Source organism: Nymphaea colorata, chromosome 11, assembly GCF_008831285.2.
Source record: "Nymphaea colorata isolate Beijing-Zhang1983 chromosome 11, ASM883128v2, whole genome shotgun sequence".
Classification (NCBI taxonomy): domain Eukaryota; kingdom Viridiplantae; phylum Streptophyta; class Magnoliopsida; order Nymphaeales; family Nymphaeaceae; genus Nymphaea; species Nymphaea colorata.
The window spans coordinates 851,591-867,327 of NC_045148.1; the positions used below are offsets into that span (position 1 = coordinate 851,591).

General features: G+C 36.7%; 1 protein-coding gene across 1 annotated transcript; it reads right to left on the minus strand.

The window, feature by feature from the left end:
• Window positions 1-301: 301 nt before the first annotated feature.
• On the minus strand, window positions 302-6,839 carry LOC116264505 (uncharacterized). The gene is made up of 8 exons (XM_031644772.2): window positions 6,695-6,839; window positions 4,920-5,168; window positions 4,715-4,800; window positions 3,644-3,790; window positions 1,549-1,651; window positions 1,038-1,150; window positions 791-921; window positions 302-562 (listed from the first exon to the last, which is right to left on the minus strand). The coding sequence occupies exons 2-7, from the start codon at window positions 5,143-5,145 to the stop codon at window positions 829-831; spliced, it is 768 nt and encodes a 255-aa protein (XP_031500632.1). The 5' UTR covers window positions 5,146-5,168; window positions 6,695-6,839; the 3' UTR covers window positions 302-562; window positions 791-828.
• Between the last annotated feature and the right edge of the window lie 8,898 nt (window positions 6,840-15,737).

Consider the following 15,737-nt stretch of genomic DNA (forward strand, 5'->3'; position numbering starts at 1 on the left):
GTTGTATGGTTTCGGAAGCAAGTTCGTGGAATTGAGGGATCAGACTGTCAAAACTCTGTCAGCACATGAAGCCTTATTGCATTCAATGACAAAGCACTGATCTGTCTGTTGGTTCCTACGGGTTTTAGCATGGACCATGCACTTACATGGTCTGCGCAGCAAAAGTGGAAAAGAACTTGGTGTAGAGGTGTTCTCTTGTGTGCAGTATGTATCTTTTTACCATGCCAAAATTTTTCACCTCTAAATGGAAGACGAGGAACAGCTGGATAGGGAAAGAAATGCGTCGCTGAGAATGAACGAATTACACAAGAAGATATTGATTTATCAACCATAAATGTTTCCCGCTGTTTACACAGGTATTTACACATCGCATCTGTTACTGTATAGATAAAAGAATGCAACAGTAATTTCCAAGAAACTCGCACCCGGGATTTGCACAGCTGTACAAGTCACGATGTCTTCACGGACCGTCCATCAACATCGTACTATGAAAAGAGAGCCTGTCCACCACAAAGTTCCTGTCCTCTGATTCCCATCTACGTGCAATGGAGAACAAAGTTTCCTGCGGATAATAAGTAAGCAAACATCTGAGCAAGTTTACCTTTCATTCCCAAACCTTAAGAAAGCAAAGCCAGTGTATAAGAAATCCCCTTTTCCTTTTTCCTACTTGCATTCAATTAACCTTTTGATTTTTCAGAAGGATATATGTCATATATCAAGTCAATTGGCTTTGCTTTAATCATGACGAGAGACAAACATATTTAGAGTATTAAAAATCTTGTTGACCTACCAATATTTGCAGCCAAGGGTCCAATAAGGCAATAACATCTAGTAAAGGCCCAATTCTCTTAGCTCTGTAATTTGATCAGGGTCAAGTCCAGGAGGATCGCCATTGTCCTCTCGATTTACAACCATGTATTCCTGAAGTTAAAAAGTAGTGTCAGAACTTGTAACAAACACACAGAAGCAACATAAGCCATGAAAATGTCGGCTTTTGACAACGCATCCCATTTGTGGATTAGGAAATGGAGCATAACCTTTGTCAGTTCCCGCTTAGCAAGAACGTGATTATGGCGTTCAGTGATCTTATGTCCACATATCATGGCTATGAAGAATCCGAAAATCAACCCCATCATGATGATAGACATTGCTAAACAAATCAAATAAATAAAACAAAGTAAACATACAGAAAGATAATGCAAAAAGTAAAACCAGAAACAGCCAAAAATGCTTCATTCATATGAATACAGTGTGTGCATATGAAGTATTCCTTGGTGTTAACAACCACTTTTCGAACATCAAGTCACAACACAGCCAGCAAAAACTGCCTATACACAGAGGTTCTCAAGATTCCTGTGCTAATCAAACTACCAAAGCCGAGCACTAAGTGAATCTTCTCTTTGACAAACAGAGACTTGGACATTTTGAAATCAAACTTAGAAAAGAAAAAGTGCTAACTATTGAACACCAAAAGGATGTAAAAGTCTATGTGATCCACAAACACTTGTCCAGAAGCCAACAGCCTAAAGGTGACAGCATTAAGTATACCTGCTAGGGCATAGAATACGACATGGTTGTCATCATAGCAGAACATGTCACGCAGTTCTTCACCAAAAAACTTGTACGCCAGCAGGCAAAGTAAAGCTACAACCTGTGATAATAATATAGACTTAGTCGTGTAAGAAATGGAAACAAATGAACAATTGAATGCATCAAACAGTATACCAAACAAAAAAAAAAAGAAAAGACGACAGTCACAAAACCATATGCCTAGAAAGAAAAGATTTACAACATATGCTCTTTCCATGTTTACATATCCTGCCACCATTCTCTATGGAATAAAAAGTAAAAATCTTAAGAAAAGTTCAGAATAGGATCAGCACAACAATCAGGAACTCATAGGAGAAACAACGTCCAAATCCCCAAAGCCGAAAAGCATAAATCAGCTACCAACAAGTAAGCCAGTCTATATAATAACAAACTTCAACTGACCTAATTCCTCCAAAATCAGATTTTATCACCACTATAGCATGAATTCCCATAAAGATAGCTATATGCCCATGAGAACTATGCACATGTCATGAAATGGAAACCTTTTTATGTAGACCAGGTTCTTCTTTTTTTTTTTTTTTGTCACATTTATTATCCTAACAATCGGGAACTCATAGGAGAAACAACGTCCAAATCCCCAAAGCTGAAAAGCATAAATCAGCTACCTACAAGTAAGCTAGTCTAGATAATAGCAAACTTCAGCTGATCTGATTCCTCCAAAATCAGATTTTATCACCACCATAGCATGAATTCCCACAAAGATATATGTCCATGAGAACTATGCACGTCCCATGAAATGGAACCTTTTATGTAGACCAGGTTCTTATTTTCTTTTTGTATTTATTATCCTTTTCTTCATAAAAAAACAGATAGAAAGAATGTGTCGTTAACTTACCAAGTAAATCTGCTCAAGATAAACGAGAGAGAAAATAGGTGAAAACAAATGGAGCAACTCAAAGCTATAACTGGAAATAAATGTATTTGGTTTCAGTTTCTCTGAACCCTGATTAACATGTTTAGCAACTTCGCCATTTTGACGTCCCATTCAAGCAGGTTCTATGATGGAGGCCTTTTTCCAATGAGAAGAATATGGTATTGTTCAATTGGCAACTTAAAATTCATTATCAAAAATCAAGTTCAGGTAAACTACACTATACACCATATAAAGTCATAGGATGGCCTTATGTAACCTAGATAGGTAGGAGCTAGTTCCTGTTTGATGATGCTGAAAACCAAGCTTTGCAGCAGCAGAGAACGGGTATTGTTGGAACTTGGAAGTAAGCTGATTTAAGAGAAGCCAGACTCACACAACCTGGCTTCAGAAAAATCTCCAAAAGATAGGTGTTTCACCTAGGCAAGAAGCAGCACCCTTCTTGATTCATGGTCACCCACTTACATCATGAGTTATGATCTGAGTTATGATCACACACGTTCTCTATTGAAGTCCAAGATTTCCAGCCAGCCCCACTAGTACCATCCAGTAGAACTAAAGTAGCTCTGTAAACTCATTTATTAGCATTTGTCATCTAACTTGCAATTAGAATTTGGCACACAAGTTTGCCAAAAGATTTGGAGCTAGACACTCCCAGGATTTACATAAAAAGTGGGGCTAGAGAATCCCAAGATTTACCTTGTACAATCCCACTATGAAGTTTACTCATCATGTGTGCTCTCTGATCCATAACATTACACAAGTTCTGACAAACCTTAAATTTAAAAACTCAAACTCTTAATTAATTTTAACCCTTTTCCCCAATAAATAATTTAGCACAGTTCTTATGTTCTTGTACTGTAACAGACTGGACCAATCTTGTTAGTGAAAAAGAGAGATATTCCTAGTCCAGTCAACACGAATTTTCATTAATCACTAGTAAATGTAGTTGCAGAAATGAATAAAAAGCATGTCATACCAACTTCCTTTTCAGTTGATTAAATTGAAAGGCAACTCTTGACTGATGCATATCCACATGGTTGAAAATGTGCATCATCATGTCATCGTGTGTGCACATGATGTGGGGAGTGGAGAATATAAGAACATACACATTATTTGCTGAACAATGTTTTGATTTTAAACTATTAAAGCAAGACTTACCAACATAACAACAATAAAAATCATAACATGATCGAGGAAAACAAGGAGCTGAAACTTCAATTTCAACCACCAACGCCTTGAAAGCATATTTGCACGTAGATGAAAATCTGCCCTACATTCAGTACAATGTGCAAAAGCAAAACCCTCCTGGAAAATAAACCCAAAAAAACAGTAAGAAATAAATAAAAACAAGCAATGTCAGTCTGGAATGAAAATCTAGTAACCTCAACTCAAATCATAACTGCATAGCCTGCCCTCTGATCATTTGTTAGTTTAAGTATGATATTTACACCTTTTCTATACTATCTTAGGTTTTCTCAATGGAATTTGCTTTGCAAATTTTTCAGCAAAGAAAGAGACTCTGAACGTGGCTACATGTCTTCAACTCAGTTAGGAGCTGTAAATGAGAGTGGAAGTGAGGATTTTATAAATAAGTATTTATTGTCTTCTACCGAATCCTGTTGGCTGTTTAGAATATGGATTATAGTCACAAAAATAACTGTTCATTTGAAATATCATGCTTTTGTATCCAAACAAGGAAAAATGGTTTTAATTGAAAAATATCACAATATATTACGGGAAATTCAGGCATTTAAAAACATAGGTTTAAAGACCCATACAGGGGGGCATCATGAGCCTTCTTCAGTACTTTCCCTGAAGCCACGCCCTGCATGAAGACTTAAAAATTTGGTACTTGTTTAGGCATTGTGTAATTTTTTATTACTATGTTTTGTTGATAAATTGGTATGACATTTTGAGTTGGGATTGTGATCAAACTGGAAATGATAACGGAGATGAGTCACTTTCAACTCCATCCAAGACAGAATGTTCACAATACTTTCTCTATCTCCATTTTCATTTCCATTTTAACTCAAGCGCCCAAATGCAGCCTTACTTATTAATGTTCTCTAAAAGTAACCCTATAAAGTGTAGGTTTTTTGCTCAAAATATTGCCTAATTTTTAAACAGCAACCTACAATAGACAAGCAAAAAAGGAAAATGACTACAGGCTTTAAGTATCAGAACATAACAGACCAAAAAAAAATGTGTATGCCAAAGAAAGGGCAATACCTTGATTGATCTCCAATGATCAAGACAAGATCTGTGCACATATTTTTGTGTACCTTTGCAATCACAGGGAGCTATTAGCTCTCCACCTATAAACAGAAACAATATTTCTTTAAGAAAGAAAACTTGTAGTTGGACAAAACAGGTAACCTTATTACGGCTCAACTATGAGCAACAAAATTAAAGTCATAAAATCTCTAATAGGGACCTCCAGATTCAAAGCAGATTCGACACTGTCGTTCGTCTCCACCGATCAGATTTTCATGTTCATCAACATCAGAAGTTTCTCCATCACCATCCCTCACAAGAATGACGGTCTCTGTAGGTTTGCTTTCTTTACAAGATAGGGATTCACTGGAGGTGCACATTGAACTAGGCCTCTGCAAGAGTGATTCAAGCACTCCTGTACAATCATCATTTGTTGCCAAATGCATTGCAAAGTCTTCCAGATAATGATCTGCCACACCAGATATTACAAGAAAATGATTACAGGTAACTATAAACGGGTACAAAACCTAGCATCGCAAACTTGGAAAATTTTTAGGCGGGGAATATGCTTTAAGCTCTGCATACCACAGCACCTAGATGTTATGCCCAACAACGCTAATCCAAAAATTCAACAAGCCATCAAACAGATTTAAGTTTGTCACAAACACATATAACAAAACCCATCTTCAAAGCTTGTCAATCCAACTTCGGGTAATGTATTCAGGCCAAATAAACTGAAGTTGAATAGGCCATTAAGGACCTGATACAGGAATGAGCTCACACCACACACCGTTTCGGCCACACCTAGGGAGAAGTAGATCAGAATCACTAAATTCAGCAAATTTAAAGCCTTTATCCCAAGTTTGTCAAATTGCACCGGCTTCACAGCTGAAGTAGACAAATCCATGACTAAAATGACATCAGCTTATTCGACCTTCACTAGAACGAGGACATCTCTATATATCTTTATGTAATTCGACAGTGGGAAGAAATTAGAAGAATCCAGAAAATTATCAGCATCGTTAAACGTACATTTTGTGAATTTGATGTAACCTCCAAAAGGAGATCGACAAAGCACTGGATACAGGTGATCTGCACATCAGCACATCTAAGTGACATACCATACATCAATCTTTCATTAATACGCAGAATCACAGGATACAGTTACAATATGCTTGATAGCTGAATATATTCAGAGTGGGATTATCATATCGGGGCACAAGAGCATATCACTATCTTATGTTAAACACATGAATAGATTGTCATATTCAATTAAGCTAAATATCAGCTAGTAACCCTGACTAGTACTGTCAAACCAGTCACTAAAAGGCAGCGCAGACAGTCCAGCCTTGCCCAAGTCGAACCAAAGACGACAAATCAACGAGCAGATTGAGTTGCAGGTCTAAAACAGGCTCAACCGATTTAATTTGGATAAAGAAAACTCCGACTGAATTGATTTTAACGAACAGTAACGGCATTGAAGGTCCCCAGCCATTACAAAGAAAATCGCCTTCAGTGTTTCCACATGTAATTCAATGATATACTACCTTTTTCAAAATGTCAATAGGAAAATCTCACTAAGAGCGAAGCACAAACACGAGTTTTCCAACAGTTGAAACTCATCCGGTGTAAAAGAACAAGATCGAATATCCCGGCGCCGCAAAATCATTAAGACAAAAAAAAAAAAAACACGTGCAAAGAATCACGAACTCTCCGCCATGTCACGAATGCGAACCATCAAAGCCTTAATCCTACAAGTTCCAGGAACTCCTCCGCAATCATCTCCTCACACGGACCGAAATGCCAAAGAAAAGGGAAGAAAAGAGGCAGGAACAAAGGAGACAAACTCCAAAAAGAACTCGATTCTTTGCTTCGAGCTCACGACGGATCGAGATCGAATCTCGCGTCGGAGAAATTTCAGCTCGCGAAAGGAAAACAAGCGAGAAACCGCAGTCACGGAGTGAACTGAAAGGAATGCTGGAACAGAAAAATCACCTGATTTTCATGAACTTGACGACAACTCTCAGCAAAATCCCACTCAAGATCGTGATTTGGGAGGGTGAAAACTCTCACAATCTAGGGTTTTGTAGGATCTCCGGAGGACGAGGTTGCATCTCTGGAAAGATGGAGAGGGGGCGAAGAGGACCGAGTGCGCAGATATATATAGGCAAAGATGGCGCCCGTGCAGTTCCCACGCGTCAAAGAGGAGAACGGCCTCCCGTAACGAAACGGGTCATGGATGTTCGCCTCGGCCCGTAAGTTGATGGTTCTCCGACTCCTCGTTCAGTAGTAGATACGGATCAAAATTCAAATCCAATATAATAGTTTTTTTGGCCACTTTGTATCATATTCAATATTTTTTTTTTTCTTTGGCACTTTTTAACTTTTAAGGCCATTGGGTTATATCAAGGTTAATTCCAGTGCGTAGAAGTTGTTTAGCAACAATAAAACTCGCACTAAAAAGATTCATAAAACAATATTACAAGTGTTTCATGAATTACTCAATTTTTTTATATAATTCTTATAGGGTCCTTAGTGTCACATATTTATTCCTCACATTGTTATCATAAATTGTTCACCCTATATGCAAATGTTATATGTTTTGATTACACATTGTACAATTTGAAAAATGTAAATTAAAATTTATATTTTGACTTTAAAAAGGTAACCCTGTACATTCTACATGGCACTTGAGAGAGAGAGAGAGAAATTGGTAAAAACCATACACTTAGGTTAGGAATAAAAACTAGACCTTTTATTTTTTTTTTGTTACTTTAAGTAAAATATAAACATCCTAATATGTTTGTAAAAACTATTTTGATATAAAATCAAGTTGCTTTTACGAAAAATGTTAATTTTGCTATTATCAAAATGTTGATTCTATGAAAGCCATTCATTTTTGTTTATTATAAAAACACTATTAAAACTCAAAAAATGATAACTCGATATATATTTTGCGTCAACCTATCCTTAAGGTCATATTAGTAATGTTAAATTTCGAAAAAAAAAAGGAATTTTGAAATCATATTTAAAGGGTCTAGTTTTTATCCCTAACCTATTGGTATTGTTTATTTATATATATATATATAGTGTGAGAAAGAGGGAGAATTGGTAAAATTTTAATGCATCATTAAAAAAAAAGAGAGAAAAAAGAGAGAGAGAGAGAGAGAGAGTCCAATGGATTATGAAATATTAGTTACTTTCTATCACAATCAATTTGGGAAAGGAAGCAACATTGTGGACATTTGCTTAGAAATTTAGTTAATTAACAAACAGCACCAACAATGCTGCGTTCCATAACTGGCTAGTGCTGGACTACGTGTGCACTCGTTATTGCCATTGTTTAATCAACTCATGCCACTTGCAATATTCCATCAACTGTCCATGTAAACATTTTTGAAGTTCTTTTTCTCCGATTCAAGAAAGACACGGCACGACTTTTTCCTTCTTTTATTTTAGTGCACTCGTGTGATGACCTTTAATTTAATGTTTATGTCATACGCGTTATTTCGCGATATTTACCTTTAAAAAAGAATTTAAAAATACAATGTTTGTGCTGGCACGTTGAAATTTGAGCATTTCTCGTATTTTCCATTAGTAAGTGAGACGTTGATTGTAGAGAGAAAGTCAATACTTTGAGTGATCTAGAAGAATTTAATTTAATTTAATTTTTTTTATTTTCATATTTGCTTATGAGAATATATCCTTTTTTCCTCCTTTCTTCCAAAACAAGGTTGCTCAAATCAAGACGTTGTAATGCGGTTAACATAAAAAACGATGCATATGAGATGTTGGCACACTTGTGGGGTTAAAGAACGAGCGCTCGAGCCGCTGCTTGTGGCTCGGCTAGGTGAGTTTGGCGTGGTTTTTGTAATATTTCAGAAATTTAATCTCGTATTGAAAATGGTGATATGAAGGGGATCATCAAAAACATGATTGTCCTGGTTTCTAGTTTTTTGGAGTTGAAATTGAAACTAAGAGGAGGTGGGTTGGGATACACCGAACCAGAAACCCAAGTTCAAGAGTGGGTCGAGTTGTTACAGTTTTGCACTTGTACGAGACGTGAGCCGATGAGTATGAAAAGGAGCGGCTTCGCTCATTTTGGTACTTAAATAACACACGAGCCGACAAGCAAATGCAAGAGCGGCTCAGCTAGAGTCATTAATATTTCAATATGTTTATCTATTGCATGCGCACATGGAGGAGGGGAGAACATGGTGTCCGGGGCCAGCGCCCAACCTGAAGATACAATTTTGTGGAGGACAATTGTGTTCAGGACGGGAATCCCGACCGTTAGTGGAGCCTTGTGCCTGCCCTCGACCACCGTTTTGGGGCAAACCATTTCTCCATAACTTATTGTTTCCTCTCCCAAATAGGCAAACGCTGCTATCTTTATTTTAATCACTTTCTTCAAAAGCCAAACCCCTTGAATTGTTGTTAAAAAAGTATTAATCAAAACAAAATATGAGCGTCCTGTAACATGTTTACAAACAGTAATTTAATATAAAAAATGATTTAATTCAAGTTGATTTTATGAAAAAAAAAATGTTTTTTTTACTATCAAAATTTTCGTGTTAAAAAACCTTAATTTTTGGAGATTACATAATATTTACTAATGTGAAGATCACACATCCAGAAGGCAATATATATATATATATACGTCCCGAAAGGAGGCTGGTTAAATGTATTCCACATGACCAAAATATACATGAACATCAAAAGTGAACATTACTTAATTATCAATGGGTGTTTACCAACATTATCATCAATTTTATGGATAAATAAAGAAAAAAAAGACAAACATAGCCAAAGTTGTTATGTTTGACACTTAGATGCTAGATAGCTAAATAATTATCTCATCTATTGATTTTTTTCAAATTGGAAGTTGAGAGAAAAATGTGACGGGGCATTTTTGTTATTTAGTATTAGTGTACACATTTTTTTCTTTTTCTTATCTCTCAAACACCCTACTTGAAATGATCATGAGTTGAAAATATTTCTTTGCATCTAAGTATCTAGCACACACATATATATATATATATATATATATATATCAACAACAATATTTTTGGTTGTGTAGGCAGTTTGGGGAAAACCCGACCACAGATGTAGTTTTAAAAGTTCAAATTGTACGTCTAAAATAATATAATCAACATCGAATGGAGGCAACTGAAATTTATGACCTCTTATTTTTATAAATTCAACACAACATAAAATTGCTAATTTAAGTTTTCATAAAATTTAGTCAGTCTATCACTAGATTTCCACATTCATCTTTTCAAATCAAATTAATTTGAACCACTCAAATTCATTAGTAAAGTTGGATTTCAGAAAAACAGTATGAATTATGTTCATGTGTGTGTCAGAAATTGAATCATATGTATGTGTATGTGAGCAATTAGTAGGTACCAAACACTAATAGGGTGCTGGACCTATAAGTTATTATCTTGGTCATTCATCTTACCTCAAATATTATCATCTTTTTCTCCTTATTTTTCTTTCAATTATTCATCTTAACAAAATGAATGGCTAACATGATTCCTTACATGTTCAACACTTGATATTATATATATATATATATATAAGAAAATTGAATTCCTTACATGTTCAACACTTGATATTATATATATATATATATATATAAGAAAATTGAATGATGTCCAACATATTCTAGTGTGTCTGTGTGTGTTTATATATATATATATATATATATATATATAGGGGCGGAGGGAGGGGGGGGGCGCCCGAGCCATGGTCCAGGTGAGCCCAAGAAATTTTTTTTTTTACATTGAAAAAATCAAAATTTTTTAGTTTGGCCCGACCGGTCGCTCCTCTTGGCCCGATTCTGACCCAGTCAGTAAATCGTCTTGGCCCGACCTTAGAAAAAATCCTAGCTCCGCCCCTATATATATATATATATATGGTAACTATGAAACTCGTTTGGAGAAAGACAGTATATCACTAGATGTCCAACTATGAAAGCGATGTTTATCCTGAAATCCTTTAGCCGACCTCCTCGAGAGGGAGAAGGAAAGCTCCTTCGATCTTCCAAACAACTCATACATCTGTCTAAGATGCGTAGAAACAAAGTTGGCTAATATCTAGCGCCTCAAAATCAGTAATCCTCAAATAGAAAAAATTATCTTCCCCATTCGTGCACTCCTTATTTAATCGTGAACGTCATAGATCTTACATCTCATTAACAACTTCCAGGTGCATTAGTTTAAGAGCAGCGACTTGGGGACAACGAAGTTTGCTTGCGCCACACATTCTATGCGCCTTTTACGTGACAATAACCATTTTAGGCCTTTGTTTAATCAAATGTCAAGGGAATTTGAATCCAAAGATGCCGCATCTCAATCACCTCTCAACTACTTTATGTAAAAACTCAGCCTTGTCTTCCGATGCACACGAGCTCTGAGATCTTTGCTTAGCATATCCTTTCTCGTTTTCGTTTCTCTATGTTGGTGTTTGCTTAGATGTGTGCTTTCTTAATAAATGTGTTCTTGGTTTGTTCATGGTACGCGCTTCCGATTATTTTAGTAGTCATTAGTTGGAAGAAAGGCTTTGTTTATGGCATAATCTTTCGGGCACTAAGGCCGCGGAAAAAGCGCATGGTCCCCGTCCATTTTGAGGCTCTCCCCCCGCGTGGTTCCACGTCCGCCCTGGCGCACGTGGAACGCCCCATGGTTCATGCATTTTTTCGCATTATAATGTAATATCCTTTGTGGGTTGTAGACTCATAGCTACTGCACATGGTGCAAAGCAAGCATGGGCCAAGATATAATCATTGAAGTAATGTACTAAACCATGCTTTGGGATCAAGTAATATTGGAAATCCCCACTAAAACAGTGGGAGACACACACATGGGCCTGCATAGTGGGCAAAACAAATTGCTTCCTCATACATTAATGCCTCATACTTACTTATTTACATATTGGTTGCCCCTTCAAAGTTACAATTTGAAGTTTAAGTGCCTGTTAGGTAGAAATTTCTCTCTTTGACACTGCACTGCATAAGTAGGATTACAAAAGCTATACTTGTATAAACTTCAAATCAAAAGTTAATCTGGATTAGTTGAAGAGGTGTGTGCAGGCTCTGTACATAGATCTTGGATAAGGAGCAGATATTAGATCTCGAACGAACCAAAAAAGGCATGCTTCATAAGGAAGAAGAAGAGATAAGAATCGCATGAAGAGATCAATCGACCATGTTCTTTGTCTAGAGAGAAAGTTGTTGACACAACCTCACTAGTTCCATCCGTTTTCCATTTGTATATCCATGTCTCTTCTAATTTATGTCTCAAATCCACTAACCAACAGACCAGTCCAGATCAAGTACTTCATTGGTTAATTCTTCATTGGCTTCTCATCATTAAAACAAAATAAAATGAAATCAACAGCACCAACAATTTTACGATATCAAATCCCTCAGTTTCTTCTTGAATTAGGATTTGACATCACTCCATCTACTATATGATATTTAGCAAATGCGGAAGATCATTAGACTATATATATTTGCATTACTGTCACTTGATCCTGACTTTCTCACCTGCTGCCAGTCTGAAATAGGTTCGTTGCTCAGTTATTGAAAAAGAAGTTTAAAGTTTATACATTAAGCAACTGCAGCGTAAGTTCATTTTACAAGTGGCAACAGTCCTTTTGTTTAAATGTTTACTCAAGGGAAACTGCCTTCGGCGTAAAAACTCTAAGGGCATTCCATGGGCTTGCATTGCATAAAAACGACCCGTTTATAGGGTTCAAAAGCAGTGGCGGAGCCAGAAATTTTTGGCTATGGAGCACTATGTACTAATACCTTGGGCTGTCTTGGGCTTTCTTGGGCTGGCGCTCACTCCAGCACCATGTTGACTTCGCTACTGCTATAAGCAGTTGAGTTTCTTTCTCGTGCGTGTGGAATGCCCATAATTTTAATTTTATGGAAAGGAAAACGGAAGCTGAAGCCGGTACATGCACGAACAAACTTGAAATTAAGCAGGCAAGAACGTTGAGCTATCTTGGGCTGGGTGCCCATGCCAGCCCCATATAACGGTTGAATATTCTGAAAATTTGAACAAAACATGAAGGGTGCGTTTGATTCTTCATGGGTCTCAGATTTGAGGGAATCTCAAATCTGTGATAGCTGAAATCTACAGTTGGATTTCAGCTTCTACCCCCAACGTGGATTACAAATCCAGCAAGAAGTGTGGATTTGGTGGTGGTTCGGATTTGAAAGCCACAGATTTCAAATATGAAGTAATCAAACACAACCTAATTGTCTTTTCCTAACTTGAAACTCAAGTTAAGGGTATGGTTATAAAGCTAAATCCATGGAAGCTAGAGTTTTTTATGTATATATGTGCGTATGTATATATGTATGTATGTTGGATGCACAAAGAGAGAGAAAGAGAGAAAGGAAAGTAAATTAGGTCGTTGAATACACATGAAACTCGGAAAATTAAACATATCCCATGCTTATCCAGTGCCAGATCTTATTGACAACAAAGGTAATATATTAAGTTTAAATTTATTATTCGTCATGCGCGTGACATTACATTGTGTTTCTAAACTTTTCATTTTCATAGGTTTTGCTTATCAGGTTGTTGGACAAATAGTACCTTCCCTTTCTTTGAGCTTCAACTTTTAATACTTGCATCGACTTCTCGTTTACTTCATTGGTTACTAAACGTCATTTTGTAATGATAATCTCCAAAGTCGACATTCTTGTAAGTGGACATACACATTTGAATTTTATAATCGGTTTTATGCATAAAAAGTTCTTTTCAGGGGATCTAGAAGTCAATTAGGTCAGAATATACCAACAACTCGCAATAAAATAAGAAAACACCCTTCCTGTAACGCAATATATATATATATATATATATATATATATATTAAACTCTTTTGTTTTTATGGAATAAAATTAGAGAATGCAGGTACAAGCATATTATACTTGGAACGAATCTAATGTTGCAAAGAGCAAAAGCCAAGTGGATCGGCGCTTTTGGATTTGAAAAAAGAAAAAAAAACTAAGGTAGCGTTTGGATGATAAATTGAAAAAATGATTTTTTCAGAAAACCTAGCTTTGCCACAATGTTTTTTGTTAATGAGTTTTGAAAAACATCTTTTTGTTTCTTCAGTCTTTCATGAAAACAGGGTTTTCCTGAAAGCTCTGTTTTCATGCCATCCAAACAGGTTGAAAAAGGGAGTTTTGGAAGCAAAACAACACTTTGCCTCCAAAATGCCTTTCTGGGCATGCATCCAAACACGGTCTGAATCTTTTCTCGAGTGTTAAAAGACAACCAAATTTTTACTGTTTGTAGGACAATGGATGCTGTGTTCACTTTCATCTGAGCTCATATTTCTCTGGTTTCTAGAGATTGCATATCTTCCGTATGAAGATGCGCTTTGTGTGAGTGGCATATCATGAGACTTCACGATTTAAGATCTCAGAAAATCTGAAACGAAAGAAGAGGACATGCATATGCCTCTCTATGTGGAGATCAGGTTCGGTTGTCGTTGCATCTGCGGCAACGAAATCGTGAGCACCATGATTCACACATTATGTTTGATTGACAGATCCAGGGAAAGTTGAGACAATGACGCCGAAAACCCGAAGGGGCCAGAGGACCTCCCTCTCGTCTCGAGGCTTCCTGTCCAATCTGCAGTTGGTGGCATATCGCTATCTTTTGCCGTTGCATTCAATTCAACGTGTTCGTCCTTGTTGATTGATTGGTTGGAAGATACGGGAAGACCAAATCTTGGATTAATTTATCCATTGAATTATCGCTGTTTTTTTTGCTTGATCTTTGTGTTTGTTGGGGTGAATGCGAGAGGAAATCACCACTCTAGTGAAAGCCGAAGCTGCATCCTATAAAGTGACACATCCCTCTACTATGCTACTATGCTTCAACTGCTTATTTTTGTTGTTCATTTACAGTATAAAGAGTTGATTCCTTGAGAGTTCGAAACAGAAATTGACTGCCTGTCAACCCTTGTCCCGTCCATTACAACACCAATCGCCTTGTTTATGTCTCATGTTACTAACACAATGCTTGTTTACCACTCTTCTAAGATTCCAGTTGATTTGACGTTGCTGAGGATCTCTTATGTGAGGATATGGAGTCCGAACTCCTTCCCATAGTTGGAAAGTCATATCTGAATCTGAAATCTGATTTTACAATTCAAATATGATTTGAATCCAATTTTTATATTTATATCCGAATCCAAATCCAAATTTTGAACCAGATTTTGCCAAATTTCAAAATCTGAATCCCTATTCGAATCTGATCAGATATTTATGTCTATCCGAATCCGATTAGATGTCATTTATTAAATCCGAATCTGATCCAATTTTGTAATCGGATATTAATTTTTTTTCATATCCGATTTTTTCAGATCATTTTGGTCGGATATCCGGTTCAAATTAGATATATTGACATCCCTAAGCATAAAGGGACACTATACAAGATGAAAGTGTATTGTGTCTACATCAAGCAAGCACCGATGTAACCTTAGACTTTTGGGGCAAGACGAAAATGGAAGAAGGCTTTGGCCTTTTCTTAGGCAGTGAGTTGTAATCCTTTTACACTGCGGACAAAAGCATAAGCGGCTAAAAGGTTTAATAGGTCAAGCCTTTGTAGCTATGATGCAGGAGTAGGTGATTTTTTTTTTTTTCAAAATTTTCTTGAAAATTTCACTCTTAATTTAATTATGGCTTGTAGAGTGAGTAAAAACCTAGCATTCATAAAAGAAAATGGCATTTGAAGGCACATCAAATCTAGTTTTGAAGATTGTGTCCATTTTTAATGTAATGGATTTGATTCCGGTTCGACATCTAGGGCATTTTGCTGTACCAAATTCAATTCCCTTGTAATCTTAAAAGGACGACCCCTCCCATTTAATTGATCATTATGGCTGGGACATGTGATGTGTAGGAATGTGAAGACAATTGCGGTGGGGCACTCCTACATGTGCTAAAAGCATCTGCTCAATGTACCTGTTGCTGTTTGATGTTGACGCCATATATATATCTAGAGAG